Here is a 15,001-nt window from a genome sequence, read left to right as displayed (position 1 = left end):
TGTAGGCAACAATGGGCTTGATATCATCTCCCATCTTCCACTGTTAGTCCAGTCCATGACCCCTCCTGCACAGGGTCCTTGGCCCACATAGGTAGACAAGGAAGTTCCCACGCAACAGCAGGAGCAAAACCAGCGGCCAGAAGTCACAAACCTATTCAAGAGCCCAGGCTGCCCAGTGTTCTTTAACCAATCATTTCTGCTAGCGGTTGCTCATAGCCACAGTAAGGATACCTAAGGCTAAGGCTGCCCAAAGCCAATGTTCAAGGATGTACAGGAATCACCTGAGAGGTTTAAAAAAAAATACAGATTCCAGGACATCAGGGATTCTGGAATGTTTTTAATAATCACTCCAGATGAAAAAGCTTCACTGTGTGTAAATATTCCTCTTCCACTTTTGGTGTGGGCTTGTCCTATACTGCACTGTGAGCACCATGAGGGTGGGGATTGTTTTCATCTTCTATCTCCAGTGTCCAACATAACGCCCATGTTACTGAATGAGGAATGGTTAAAACATCCTCTTCACATCAGAGATGAAGCCCTGTGCTCTGTCCTTTAAGTTCCTGAGCACAATATATTACATTTGACTGAACCTGGATGATGGACAAAGCTGACTTAATCCTGGTGGAATCTGAACCTAGACTTGGTTGAACATTATTGCTTTTACCAGAACAACAAGGTGAAGAACAAAATGTGAATGTATTACCAGCATTTCCAGTTCTTATAGAAGGATGTGTGTTTAATTCTTCAGCAAGGGACAGACTTAAACCTTACCCTTGCTCTAAGTCTTGTCTGAAGCTAAGAGGAACATGGTGGCAGCATGAAATTGTTCAGGGTTCAGAGTGGTGCTGGTTCTCCCACTCTGCCACGTGGATTTCTGGGTTAAGTCCAGAACTTGGGGCTTTCAACTAGCACCTCAGCTGAATCTGATGCAGATGTCTCCCAGCCGTGGTAGGTTAGCACCTTCATGGGCCTGTCAGCTTGAAACCAGCAACACTGACTTTCTGCTCAGAAACCTTATGGGCAGGGAAAGGGTGGCAGAGAGAAGAAAAAAACTTTATCAAGCTCTGGTGAGAGTGAAATTTTATAACTGGAGGAACGTAGGTTAGACACAGGAAAATGTTTCCTTGGCAGGGTGGTTAAGTACCTGGAAATTTGGTGAAGTGTTGTAGCACTCACTTCTCTGGAATTTCCTTAAAAATAGGATCTTATAAATAGGCTGAGGATTGGACCATATGTCCTTCTAAATATACTGTCAGCTCCATATTTCCGCCCTGCTGTGTGTCATTTTCATACTTTACAGAGGTGCAGAGCTCTTAAGGGTGGGAAAATAAGACGTTAGTTCATGCCATCCTAGCACTGCATTCAAAGCTCCCCATGAATTGACTTCAATCTACTTATCTAGATTGCTGGGTCCCTTCACTACCGACCCCTGCCCCACACCCTCTCACTTGCTTCTGCCTGTCACTTATGTTAGGCTACCACCTGCAATGTTGTCATAGCTGATACACGGCAATATAGTACATTCAGAGGTTTAAAACACTGAAATGTTTCTGTACTGGTCAGCAAATAATGACTGTACCAAGCCCCCACCCCAACTCCTTTCCCTTTTCTGGTGCTCTGGACTCTCCCCTGGAATCCCTACAGTGTGGTAAATAAAGAGTTAATGCCTGGCACAACAGGGGGCTTCTAGGACACAGATGGAACCTACTCCTCCATGCTGACTATTGAAACTATTTTAGGTGTTACCTCTGGCTTCCATATTCCCAACACACATCTTATTTTCATACCTCTGGGCTTTCCCTTGTGCTGTGCCCTCCCTTCGGAGTGTCCTTCCCTTTGGCCCTCAACCCTCCTAAAACTCCTCTCTTATTTCTAGACTTGTGCTTCAAACACAGCCTCCCCCATGAAGTTTTCCCCCAGCCCCAAATTCCGCTCTTAAAAACCACCACTCCCTTGAACGTCACCACAAAGCCATTTCTTCAGACCCCCCTTTTATAAATAAGCTCTATATTCTGTCTTGCTTTAGTTATTTATGCACAAATTCTAACAGATCTACTTCTCTCACTCTTGAGAATTTAAGAACAGATTTACAGGTAAAGTGGTATTGCTCAATAAATTTCTGGAAAGCTGGTCCCTGGGCCAGCTGGTCATCCCTATGAAGTGAACACAGTCCTACCTGGTAAGGCCCCTCCTATGGGAGAGCACGCTTTGGCTACTGAGGGGCTTGGTATCCCAGCACCTTGGGTATGGCTCAGGAGGGCTACAGGGAACCTTAAAAAGTTCAGCATCCAGGACTCAAAAACAGATGTAGTAAAGTCGATGTATAGACCAAAAAAAATCCTCTAAAAACAAACAAAATGGCCTACAAATAAACAAAACAGAAAACACCCTACCCATCAGCACACAGGGCAGAGAGGTTTCCTAATTGTGTTGAGCGTGTCTCTTCCCATAGACAACAGCCCCACCTTCTCCGTGCTCACCTGCCACAGCAGCTGGGGGACAGACCTGCCGGGACACCTTGACCTTCCTTCAGTCTCTTGCTTCTCTAAACTGCCTTCCTTTTACTTTTTGGTTTCTAGCCTGCCATTACTTTGAGAAGCAAGCAACTCAACACCTCTTAGGTTGTGGACCTAACCTTGCCGACCACCTCACTCTCCATAGTATCTAATGATTATATTACTAGGCACCTAGAGCACTCATTACATGCTAGACTGTGTTGAACGCACACGACCATACCAACTCATGACATCCTATTAGGTACTGTCATGAATCCCATTTACATGTGGGAAAACCAAAGTGACATGATTTGGCCAAGCCACACCTGAGGATCGATCCAGCCAGGAAGTCTAGCTCCACATCCACATTCTTAACTACTGCTCAATGTCTCATAGGCAGCAGGCATACAATAAAGGTTTGCCAAATATAAATACAAGTGCCTGCCTTGGGGGGTCCTTGCTTAAAAGGACCCTGGCTATTTTTTTTTTTAAGATTTTATTTATTTATTCATGAGAGGCAGAGAGGGAGAGAGAGAAGCAGAGGGAGAATCAGGCTCCCAAGGAGCAGGGAGCCCGATGCGGGACTCGATCCCAGGACCCTGGAATCATGACCTGAGCCGAAGGCAGATGCTTAACCATCTGAGCCACTCAGGTGCCCAGGACATTGGCTATTTTAACAGGGATTTATGCAAGCACTTCCCCAGATGACTGAGAGCTAAGTCACCACCACACATGTCCTGTCGAGCCCCAAATAATGGTCACTGGGGAATGGGAGGGGGTAGGCTCTACTTAGGGGTATATGAATGGGTACCGACAAATGCCAGGACTGTTCAAAGGGTCTCAGGGGAAAGAAAGGCTTGGCAGTAGTTTGGCCACTTTAGGAATAATAAATTAACCCCTATCATTAGAGCAGAGAGGTGTGTGTGCGTGGACAATCAACAGGGAGCACGCTTGGGCATTTCTTTTCTTTCTCCTCCCTGTGGCCTGACAATGCCTGTCTGTCTTGGCTTCCAACCATTTGTAAATAGCTCATAGCTTCCTCTGGCCTCATGGGCAGAGTGGTGGGGGGAGGCGGGAAGGAAGGAGTCATTTATCACTGTCAGGAGATGTGCTGCACACAGCAGGGCAGGCTCTCTTCCCTGCTGCTCCTGCAGCTAGAGCTGCAAATCCTGAAAAGATGCAGAACATGCACATCGCAAATAAGGATTCATCATCTTGGCTCCGGGAGCCCCAAGAACAGCCCCTCCCCATGTGAGGCTGACCGGCTCAGACTTCAGCCCCAGGTTGCACTTGGGACCCGGGGACTTTTCAGGTGCCTGTTCCCTATCCCAGCCAATGCCCATCCTGGACAATCCACAGGGTTAACATTCTCTGGAATGACATCCAAGCCCCTCCCTTCTCTACAAAGTCAGATTTCCAGATTGCTTTCAGCAATCAGATTGCTGCCAAGGTGGCCTATAATCATTAAGTTATGAAAATACAAGTTTCTGGGAGGAAATTAATACCAGCTTTAACTAGGGAAAGGCCTGCTTTCTTGTGAAGTAATTATAAAATTAAAACGTGATATTTCTCTGGTGGGTTTAAAAAGCCTCCCCATGAGGTCTGTGGCACAACAGTAATGTCAGGATTTGCACCAAGACGGGACCGAGAAATGACGTTTGCTAGTCAAGAGACATCTGCAGGTAGGTTTCCAAAGATTGGGTTAAAAGTAATTAAAAACAAAAAGAAGGAAAAGGACAGGGTTTGAAATTTCCAATTACTCTTTAAAACTCAAGAGTCAAGCTGTTATAGAAAATGCAGGCTTTCCAAGGGAGATTAATAATGCTATGCTAATTAGACCCACAGGCATGGCCAACATATAAATTCAGGCCCAAAAGAGGGACACTGTCCCTTTAAAAACTGCCTGGGGATCAGTGGAAAAGCTAATGAGAAGTGTCAGTTGGGGCTGCTTTAATAGGTGGTGCTCCGGAGGATAAAGCCTGGGGTTTCTGTAACAGGGCTTCTGTGCTTGATTCAATAAATCAATTTATATTATATGCGGTGCAGCTCTGGAGTTGGCTTCATAAAGCGTTCTGTGGCATTTCTCAATCTGCTTATCCACTTCCCTGTCAGCCTGCCTGAATGTGCTGTCAGAGGGCATTGAAAAGAGCAGTGAAGAGTAAGATAGAAGCCCCATCTACAATATTTGTAAAACTCGACCCAGTAGCTCCAGGCCATGCTTGGGGCTGCCTCCAGTGAGTTTCTTTCCAGAAAATGCTTGGATTATTGGTAAGAAGCCCAATGCTGTGGGGCTGTGGCTCTCATCCCCGAGCTGGGTTCCAGGCTGCAGATGGAGAATAGAGTTCACCCCAAACAGAATGGAAAGCGTTGGAAGTGAAGTTGCTTTTTAAATCAGACCCTCAGGATCTGAAAATACTTCCCCAAGGAAAAGCAAGAGGAACCGAAGTGCCAATGGCCGGCACCAGTCCAGCAGGCAGCGGGCAGAGGCTGGGTGAGGGAGGTAGGCTACTGACCAGGGCAAAGGAAATGGGTCTTCATTCAGGCTTCAGGCCTGCCAGCAGGCTTGCCAAGTAGTGATGAGCTGGATTGGGAGATGAGCTGTCCCTAAACACAGCGACTGATGCCTCTGAAGATCTGAAAAATGGAGCGAAGTCCATTCCTCAGCCACCTCCGAGACTAGCAAGCAGTGGGGCCAGAAGCCATAGATGTGGCCATGCCATTCTACTCACTCACCCTATCTGTACTCAGCTGTCTTTTTTTTTTCTTTAAATCCCTTGCCATTGGGATGTTCAGTTGCAGACTTCTTGCATGTCCTCCCCACACAACTAGACTCATACCCTTACATTATCTAAGTAGCAGGGCCATCCAGTAGAACTGTTTGTGATGATGGCAACACTCTCTATCTGCACTGTCCAATTCACCAGCCACTAGCCACATCTAGCTACTAAGCAATGGAGATGTGGCCAGTGTGACTTGGGAAAACATTTTTAATTTTATTTAAGTTTCAGTGATATAAATTTAAATGGCCACATGTGGCTAGTGGCTACCGTGTTGGAGAGCACTCAGAATAGAAAAAATATCTCCTTTGCCTTAATAAAGTAGTAAGTACTAAAAGGAGAAAATGGTGGTTGACCCCGCTTGCTCCAGTGGAAAAATCTCTGATTTGCTCATAGTTTTAAAGGAAATACAGAAGGGGAAAATGACCCTGATGTCTCATCAAGTTAGAATCATAAAGAGTTAAGGGTTGCAAGAGATCAAAATGAAAGACTACCATACTGGAATCTTTCTATTGGAATTTGTCTTTTCTAGAAGCTCTGAAAAGCAGAGCAAAGCCCATCCCCCACCAGACAGAGAGGTTGGCAGCAAGGGGCAAAGGAAGCATTTTACCAATGAGAGGCGTAGGTGCCCAGGGTTTGCCCAAGGCTCGAGAATCTTGGCAGAGCAAGGGCCAGTACCCATGGAGCCCATCTCCCAAAGCTGTAAACTCTGTACTAACTAAGCCAGGCCGTCTCAGGTTACGGGTCCAGGCTGTTCTCTGAAATAAGACCATCATAAATGTTAGAAAGGCTTTGCTTAAGGAAAGAATTCTGGTGTACTTTACTCATAACCAGAACCATCTGGAAGCAATCTTGCATTCACACGATGGACTTCTCTTCCTCTTTGGCCCTGGCTCTCTACAAATCCCGTCAGGCCAGGAACAGCTGCTGGAGAGCCTGGCTCGATGCCAGGGGTGTAGCTATAGCCCCCCCTTCCACACTAACGTCCTCCTGGGCCCCCGGCTCGCCCGCCGCCCCCCGCCCATGTGCCTGGACACAGCGCATGACGAACCCTGAACCCACATGAGAAAGCTAAATCACCAGCAGGCCCAGGAGCCGGGACCTGGTGCCACAAAGGCAGCTGTGAGAAACTTGTTTCAACTCAGTAACATAGATGCTTGCCAGCAAATTCCAGCCTGAGGTGGCTCGGAGGGCTGCAGGTTGGGCCACAGAGCTCACACTGCCAGCTAGTGTGCATCATGCAATAGCAGCTCGACACAAAGGGCTAGGGAGGAGGAGGAAGAGGAGGAGGGGCACCAGCTTGCACTGAGGCAAGGCCGGGATTCCAGCACCGGGACCGATGACACCAGGCACAGAAGGTGAGGACTGGGCCATGACAGGGCCCGACCCAGTGCCAGGGGTACTGTGAAGAAAATGCCTTTGTAAATCAAACTACTGGGCAAGCGATCTGAGGCAGGCGAAGGGGAGGTGGGAGAGCCAGGGAAGAGACCGGTTTCATTATGAAGGTGCTGGTGACAATAACCTTTTGTCCTCTACACATTCTGGGCCTGCCAAGCTGCTCCACGGTCTCTGAGAAAGCATGAGGGTGGGAGAGAAAAGCTCCCCATCAGGAGGCAACACACTCATCCTTGATGATGAGACAAGGCCCCCCCAGAGCTGACATCCTCTCCCACACCTTCCTCTCTGCTGCAGACGCACCACGGAGAGCTGCCATGATGCTCCCTGAACGAGAGAAGGCAATTGCCCTCAGCACGGAAGACCTGGTTCTTGTAGGATCTTCCCCACCAAGAGCACCCCCAAATCACACAAAGACTCTTAGGGACAAGCGTGAAGCCTCGTGGTTTAATTTGGCCGGCAATATAGGAGGTCGGACCAGGAACTAGAAAAGTTAGTGTCTCAGCAGCTCCTGAAATGCTTCATTCATCCCATCCTCTTGTTTAAAGGACTGTCAGGAAGACATTAATCCTGGTGGATAGGGGTCCCCCTGCTTAACTTTATGTCACAGTTCAAAACTGAGTAATTAGGTCTACTCTTACCCCGAAGAAAAACGGACTGTTGGCACTGTTATCAGAGAGACCTGGGATCTAGTCCTTGTTCTGACACTTGCATTGGTAGAAGCCGAGCAAACCACCTAATCCCTCGGAGTCTCCATCTGCTCAACTGCAGAATGGGAACGAGGAGGAGGAGTCCTTCAGCATCGGGCAGTTCGGCACAGTAAACAGTGTGTACCCTCAAGTAACGCTGTCTGGGTTCACACCCCAGCTTCTCCCACCTTACTAGTTATGTAACCCTGAAATGTAGCCTCTCTGCCTCAGTTTCCTCATCTGTGAAACATATCTAGTTCATAAGACTGTTATCTATGAGGAATCACCTAAAGCTCTCATTGCAGGGTCTGGCCCTTCGTTCTTCCCATAACTGTCAGGTAGGGTCACTGCTGTCATGATTCGTGGTGGGCATAAACATTTCCACCACAAGTAGGTATTTACTACAAGGATTAAAGGGCTTTGAATTACATGAACCCTTGATTTGTAGAAGGGTTTCGGAAAAACAAGTTCACAGGCCGAGGCTAATTCTGAAGCCCCAAAACATAAAGGGACATGACAGGGACCTGTGTCCTCGAGTGTGACACATACCAAATACTCACCAGACCACCTTCAACCAATTCGAACCACTTGGTAGTAATTTAAGGCGTTTGTGGGAAAAGAGCCATAGACCTTCATCTCCCTTTCTATAGCATTAATTTGCCAGCTCTTCTCTTTCTATAGACAACTCAGAAAGGAAGCAAAATGTGATCCCATTTTTTTTTTTAAGTCTAAAAGATAACTGCCAGATCTGAGGTTTCTCATGAGAGGTTAAAACGATTAAAAAAGGAATTCATTAAGGTTGAGGGAGGGAGTTTACAAGGGCAGTGGTCTAACCTGGTTCTAAACTTCCCCACTTATTTCAACAAAGATATAAAGAGCTCTCCATTTTCTTAAGTGTCAATTTCAAGTCAAAAGAACAGGTAGGAAATACACAAAGATAGACATAAATCTCTGCTCAGAGCCAAAGCTGGAGCCAATAACCGCGTGGGGAACCATGCTTAAACAAATCAGCAACTCATGTCTGACTGAAGCCATTCTCAGGCTTGGCTCCTCAATCACTCGGTACCTTCTGTGGAGTTCCATACATTAAACACAGCTTATTTATGGACTGCTTATTTTCTTAGGATCATGCTAACACAGTGAGTGTGTGTGTGTGTGTGTGTGTGTGTGTGTGTGTGTGTAAGAGAGAGAGAGCAGGCGACTGCGTGTGTATGTACAAAGTTGGATGTAATCTAGTCCCTGAATTTATCTACATTTTAAAAATTATAAAATGGGGGTAATCTTTAGCCATTTGTTTACCAAGTGTGTTCTGACTGCATAAATCTAATTGGCCTTCTGGCATAGAAAGAACACACAGACGGCCTTGCCTCAAGCTTAACTTATCTCAAATGCAAGCAAGCTCCTTATTCCCACCCTTCCCAACCACCATCCACAACTGCCCGCCATCTCAACTGCAGTCATTCACACCCTTTCCTTCCTTTCCTCCAATAAATAATCCCTGGCCATTCACTAGGTGTCAGGCACCAAGGGAGGGACTGCCCCCCTCCTGGGGGATTACAGGCTAGCTGAAGAGACCTATTTCAACAGGTAATTGGAGTAATTAATGACTTACCCCTTACATTTATCTCTGGACTAAATCATCTAGGTTCTTGTTCATTTCCTTCCTTCTCCGTTTTCTGCTTCCATCCCTCTATTTGGCTCCAGAGACTTCATATCTATCTATCTATCTATCTATCTATCTATCTATCTATCTATCTATCTATAGATAGATTTCTTTTTCTTTCTTTCCTTCCTTCCTTTCTCTCTCTCTCTCTCTCTCTCTCTCTCTCTCTCTCTCTCTCTTTCTTTCTTTCTTAAGATTTATCTATTTAGGGGCGCCTGGGTTGCTGAGTTGGTTAAGCCTCTGCCTTGGGCTCAGGTCATGATCTCATGAGAGAGCGAGCATGCATGAGCAGGGGGAGGGGCAGAGGGCGAGAAGCAGAATCCTTGCTGAGCACGGAGCCCCATGTGGGGCTCAATCCCAGGACCCTGAGATCCTGACCTGAGCTGAAATCAAAAGTCAGATGCTTAACCCACTGAGCCACCCAGGTGCCCCTTCACATACATATTTCTATGCTGGTTTTCTTCTGGCTACCTAAATCTGTTTTCTCTCAACATTCTCCTTCAAACTCCTTAGGACTGCCTTCCTAGAACATTGCTTTCATCATTCATTCTCCTCAGAACACACCAGCACAACCCACAGCTTCCCACGGTAAATGTATTTCTCTGCCTGCCTTCCCTTATCCTCAATTATGTTCCCTTGATACCACAACTCAGTGTGATCTCCCATAGATGCTCTCTTTCTTTTTGGCCATCTTTCTCACTCTCAGATCCACTCTATTTGTTTATGTGTTTGCAATCATGGGGATTCCCGACCTAGGACACCTTTCCTTCCATCATTCTAAACTCTGCAAAACCTAGACTAAACCCCATCAGCTTTTCCAACTACAGTAGCCCTCACCTTAAATTTCTGTGACAAGTGCTGATTTCGCTGATTCAATAAAAATGAACTTACAAAGAAAACCCAGTCAGGTAAGGGTAATGATTCTGGGGCCCCAAAACTCCAGAACCTCAGAGCTGCAAATAGGGTGAGCCCTTTCTGCCAAATCCACTCACGTTTTAGAACAGGGGTAAGTATTTTAGGCTTTGTGGATCATACATTCTCTGTTCCAACTACTCTACCACCTTGTTGTAGAGTGAGGGTAGCCAAAGATCAAATGTATACAAATGAATGTGGCGGTACTAAAAACAATTACTTACAGAAATTAAGGGTGGAATTTAGCTTTGGGGCTATAGTTTGCTGACCCTGCCCTACAAGAAGAGTGGATAGTGGTGAAAATCTTCTCTTTTAGATGGTAAAGGACAACTGGAAGTGCCTCAGATCAGCCCCTTATCTTCCCTAGGTAGCTCAACTGTTCCTAGGAGTATATTCCCAGCCTCGAAGTCACTACCACGAGAATTTGGGCTGTGACCATCTGTTAGAGCTATTTTGGTCAATGAAGAAGAGATAATGAAACTACTTCTTTGCCTAAGCTGGAGATACGTCAAGGAAAGAGTCCACCGTCTCATGCTCCTACTTTCCTCTAGACTGGAAGGACGCTCAGGGCTCAGTATCTCGGGGCTAACAGCAAACCTTCACCCATACTTCCACGTGCCAGGCCCTGCACGCTCTCATTTAGTCCTTACATCAGTCCTGTGATGTAGATGTACTTTACCTCGTATCTATTTTCATACGTAAGAAACCAGAGGAGGTCTTAGTCTGTGTTAGCCACTGATCCACTACAGAAATGAACATGGTGCTTACAAAGGTGTGCCGTGGGAGTAAGACAACCCCCGGCCAAGATTCTTATCTTGAAATGAATGTGAAAAAATAATGAAGATGGCTCATTACCTCTAGTCCTTACAACAACCCCTCAAAGAGCATATATTTTCCACTTTATTCTTGGACAATTGGGCTCATAAGGGTTCAGCAGTTTATCCAACTTTGTCTATTTAGAAAGATCAGAGTTAAGATTCACATCCACACCTGTCTGGCTCAATAAACTGTTAGCCCATTTCTTTAAGCTGCTGACCTGTTAGCCCATTTCTTTGAGCTGCTGACCAACTTAAGTTTTTAAAAGCCTCAAAAATGCTTGCTCATCTGAAGTGAGGATTTATGTCAGCTTTGTTGGGTCTCATGTCCCCAGGGAGGGCCTCAGAGAAGCACTGAGGCCAACCAACACTGTGATCTGAGGACTGGTGCCGAGGAACAAACCGCAGAAGCGGGCACGGCCCCTATTCCTTCACCACCAACCAAGTCTCTGGCTGTACTACCTGATCCAAATGGCGTAAATGGCTTTTTACGGTGGTGACGCTTCCCTCACACATATTGTGGTGGTGCTGAGGCAGAGGGAGGCATGTTCTTACCAGCCTGTCATATTGAAGTCCCTGTAGAGCATCTTCTTTCCAAGTTCCTTTCTCTGTACTCTCCTTGGAAACTCCAAATGTGTGAACTCATTTCCCAGCAAGTGAGGCTGCATGAATGCCTAATAGCAAAAGAAAGGGAAAAAACACACACACACACACACACACATATTTAGAAAAAAAATAAGACTCAATAATGTTTTGCACATCAAGACAGTCCATATTCCAAAAACAAGAAAATTGTTCTCCTATTTTAAGGGAAATAAATAGATTTGCAAATTTACAAAGAGAGTTATCAGCAAATAAAAATCACCAACTGAATTTAAAGGGATGTAACTATTTCATTTCATGTGATAAATTAATTGTAATCAGAGACACGGATCACTGAAGTCAAAAGGAAAAGAAACTGAGTTTCTCCAAAAATTCACTTTTTAATTCAAATGCATGACTGTTTCATTCTCCCGAGAGGCATGTTGATGCAGCAAGAACGCTCACGCTGACTCTCCTCTTTGGCTCTCTCTGTTCTCCTACTCACACTCTTGGCGATCACGGCCTGGCCTCTGAAACCTGCATGTGAATCTCCACATGGACACAATGGCCCCGGAGAGCAGGTTGGGGCTGGATACACCAGACGGGAACTTTCTGTTGGACTCCTTCCATTTTGCTCTGCAGTAATTTGATCATGTAATTGGAAGACTATTCCAGAGCAGATGGCTTCTTCCCCTCCCCCAAATCTCTGTTCACACTACAAAAGTCTTGAGCAAACAGCCACTTAGGGAATTGCTTTGAAACAACAAACAGTCTCATTGTCACGTTCGAAATTCAAATCCGGCTATCCAAGAGATGAAATGCTCAAGTATTAACTTCCCTGCTCGAAGGCCACACACCATAAGCAAACTTGCATTGAAGCCTCCCCACACCATGCTGTATGCCTGCTTATTAGCAGTGTGGTGGAATGGATCCTTTCTCTTCCTCCCTCCCTCCTTCCCTCCTCTCACTCTCTCTCTGGCAGGGAAGAGTGGGCAGAGCAAATCATGACCTGGCACTGTAGGAAAGCAAGGGATCCCTGCCACAGGACAGATGGCCATGTCCTCAGTCTACTGGAAATAGGTATCTCCCACAGCCTCTTTCCCAGGACCTGACACAGGCAGATCTCCTGCTGATTCTCATGGCGGTTTGGAGGTTCAGTTGGACATGGTCATCCTAAGCTAAGCCTATCAGGAATCAAAGGAAGCAAGCTGAACTGTCACCAGGTTGGCCAGATTGGGCCAGGTAACGGAGTTCTGAGCAGGCTTGGAGACATGGCAGGATAGTACTTAAAAGTGGAAGCGTCTTTACTGTCTGCTGTAGCCCCCAAAGTTTCCAGGTCTGGCAGGAATTCTAGATCATCTTTGAGGGGCTCTTAAACCTCTGCTGGGGATAAGGGTTGGGCTGCTGATGAATATCAAGAACACTTAAACACTGAGTTTGACAGAGAGGTTCCCTGGGAAGGAAGGAAGGAAGGAAGGAAGGAAGGAAGGAAGGAAGGAAGGAAGGAAGAAAAGGAAAGAAGGAAGGGAAGGGAAGGAAAGGGAGGGAAGGAGAAAGGGGGGGGGAGGGGGGGAGGGAGGGAGGGAGGGAGGGAAGCTAATACTTCATAGGGCAGGTCAGTGGTGTGGGCTTTGGGTGAGACAGACTTGGGTCTGAATCCAAGTTCTGCATTTATAAGCTGTGTGATTTTAGTTGGCGATTAAGCTTCTGGAGCCTCAGTTTCTTAATCTCTCCTAGATTAATTGTGTATTTATCTCACAGGTTTAATAATTAAATGAATACACTTATCATAGGTATCTCTGCTCATAAAAAAAATTACTGTATCCATCTAATGATTACTGAGCTCTATTACACCCTAACTACGACATGTGCTTTGTGAGCTCTCATGTCACGCTGCCAACAACCTTACAAGGGGGAACTGGCTACAGAATCTGCGGGGCCCAGTGCAGCATGGAAATATGGAGCCTCTATTCAAGATTAAGGATTTCTAGACAGCAAGAGCAGAGCACTGAACCATGTACAGTGCCCTGTGCAGCTGCAGGAGTTTCACCCAGGAGGCCAGCTGTCTGGATTGAAGGAGCAGAGGCATAAATCGTCAATGAACAGCAGCATCTACTATGCACCCCGCATCATCCTCTAGGACCGTGGGACCCATCAGCATGAGATTTTTCTCCCTACCCCAGCCCCCCAAGCTGTTCGAACACTGACTTAGGGGCTACCAGATAACAGGCACTTGATATGCTTGTTACTACATCAACAGTCCTACAAACCACTTGTCATAGACTCAAGTTACAAATGAGGAAACGAAGATCCAGAGAACCTGAGATATCTCGCCCAAGGTGATGAGCCAGGATTGGGTGGTTTCAGAGACTGAGCTTAATACTATGTCCATAACCCCCATTCCAACCCTTTAACCTTCACACACATTTGTAAAAAACAGAAAGCGGGCAAAAGGCCTGTGGTCCTGTTGCTCCTGGACCATGCAAAGTCTGAATCACCAATAGGTACCCATGAGGATCCAGTTAACAAAAAAATTACAGGTCTGCACACAGCTTGGCCATAAGAATGTTCCTCAAGTAGGTAGAAGAAATCCTTTAATAATACGGTGATTAAATAAATGAGTAAAAATCCATTCAAAAGAATTCTATGGTATCATTTATACTGACACTACAGAGAATATGTAATGACATGGAAAGAGTGGATGTATTTGCAAAAAGCAGGTTATCAAACAATGTATGTCAGTGAGTGTGTGTGTATGAGCTTACGTAAGTGGTGTCAGACATACACAGATCCATATATAAGACATATATGTACATACAAGTGCATGTGTGTATATTAATACATATAAATGCCACACATATATATTATTAACAAACAGGTTAGGACCCAAAGGCCATTTCTAAGTACATTTCTTCATAGACTCAAGTGACCAAGAGGGGTCAGTGTGCAGCATTCCAGGTACTTGGCTCCCTTACCAGGAGGCTGAATGGCCCTTTAATGGTGCTTGAACCGGGTACCCTCACACCCTTTCTGCTGGTACACATTTGCCTGGGCAGTGGTAAGGGAAGATCTGCTGAGGCAGATGTCTGCAAAGCCCCTAGGAACTCCTGAGCAGCTTGCTCTCTGCATGGGCCACCTCACCTCTCCCTGTGAGGATGAGCAGGCTCAGAGAGGCCTTAAATCCCACGTTCCTGTGGCATCTGGAGCCCCTTCACATGCAGAGGCTTTCAGGGTTTCAAACTGCTTGCTGTCTTCCATTATAACAACAGGCTACTGTGTTTCACCAATTCTAAGATGCCCTTTAATAGAGGAGCTATTATTTTCTTACCCCTAAGAAACAGGGAGAAGCTGCCAATTACACTATGTACAGTACTTTTTCGCCATTTCGAATTTTTATTTTATTCTTTTTGAAAAAGCTCCTTTGGACTTAGACAAATTTTTATATATTAATCTGGGGTGTATTTAAGAAGAATATATAGGTGAAGTATATCGGCTAAGGTTTTCCAAAAACGTTTTCATGTTTAGAATCCAACTGCTCATCGGTTTTCAACGCTGAGTCACTAATGTTTGTGATTTTCCACACACTAGCCCGTGTTTCCTTGGAGTACTGGTGAGGCGGCTTTTCTTAAATAATCCACCAAAGAACTACAAGCCTCGGAACCAGGGGTGCAAA

The 15,001-nt window shown here is 45.9% G+C and overlaps 1 protein-coding gene across 2 annotated transcripts in view; it reads right to left on the bottom strand.

The window, feature by feature from the left end:
- The window catches only part of PPM1H (protein phosphatase, Mg2+/Mn2+ dependent 1H), a 238,370-nt gene that overhangs the window by 51,838 nt on the left and 171,531 nt on the right, over positions 1-15,001 (bottom strand). For both annotated transcript variants that reach the window (XM_073900727.1, XM_025883158.2), the window contains exon 6: positions 11,302-11,420. In XM_073900727.1, the coding sequence (XP_073756828.1) occupies positions 11,302-11,420 (119 nt within the window). The remainder of the gene's footprint in view (positions 1-11,301; positions 11,421-15,001) is intronic.

This window comes from Callorhinus ursinus, unplaced genomic scaffold (genome assembly GCF_003265705.2).
Source record: "Callorhinus ursinus isolate GAN/ISIS: 27379988/994484 unplaced genomic scaffold, GSC_fseal_2.0 scaffold14, whole genome shotgun sequence".
Taxonomy (NCBI): Eukaryota; Metazoa; Chordata; class Mammalia; order Carnivora; family Otariidae; genus Callorhinus; species Callorhinus ursinus.
The sequence above is the reverse complement of the archived record's forward strand: the minus strand, read 5'-3'. Positions and strand labels throughout refer to the sequence as shown.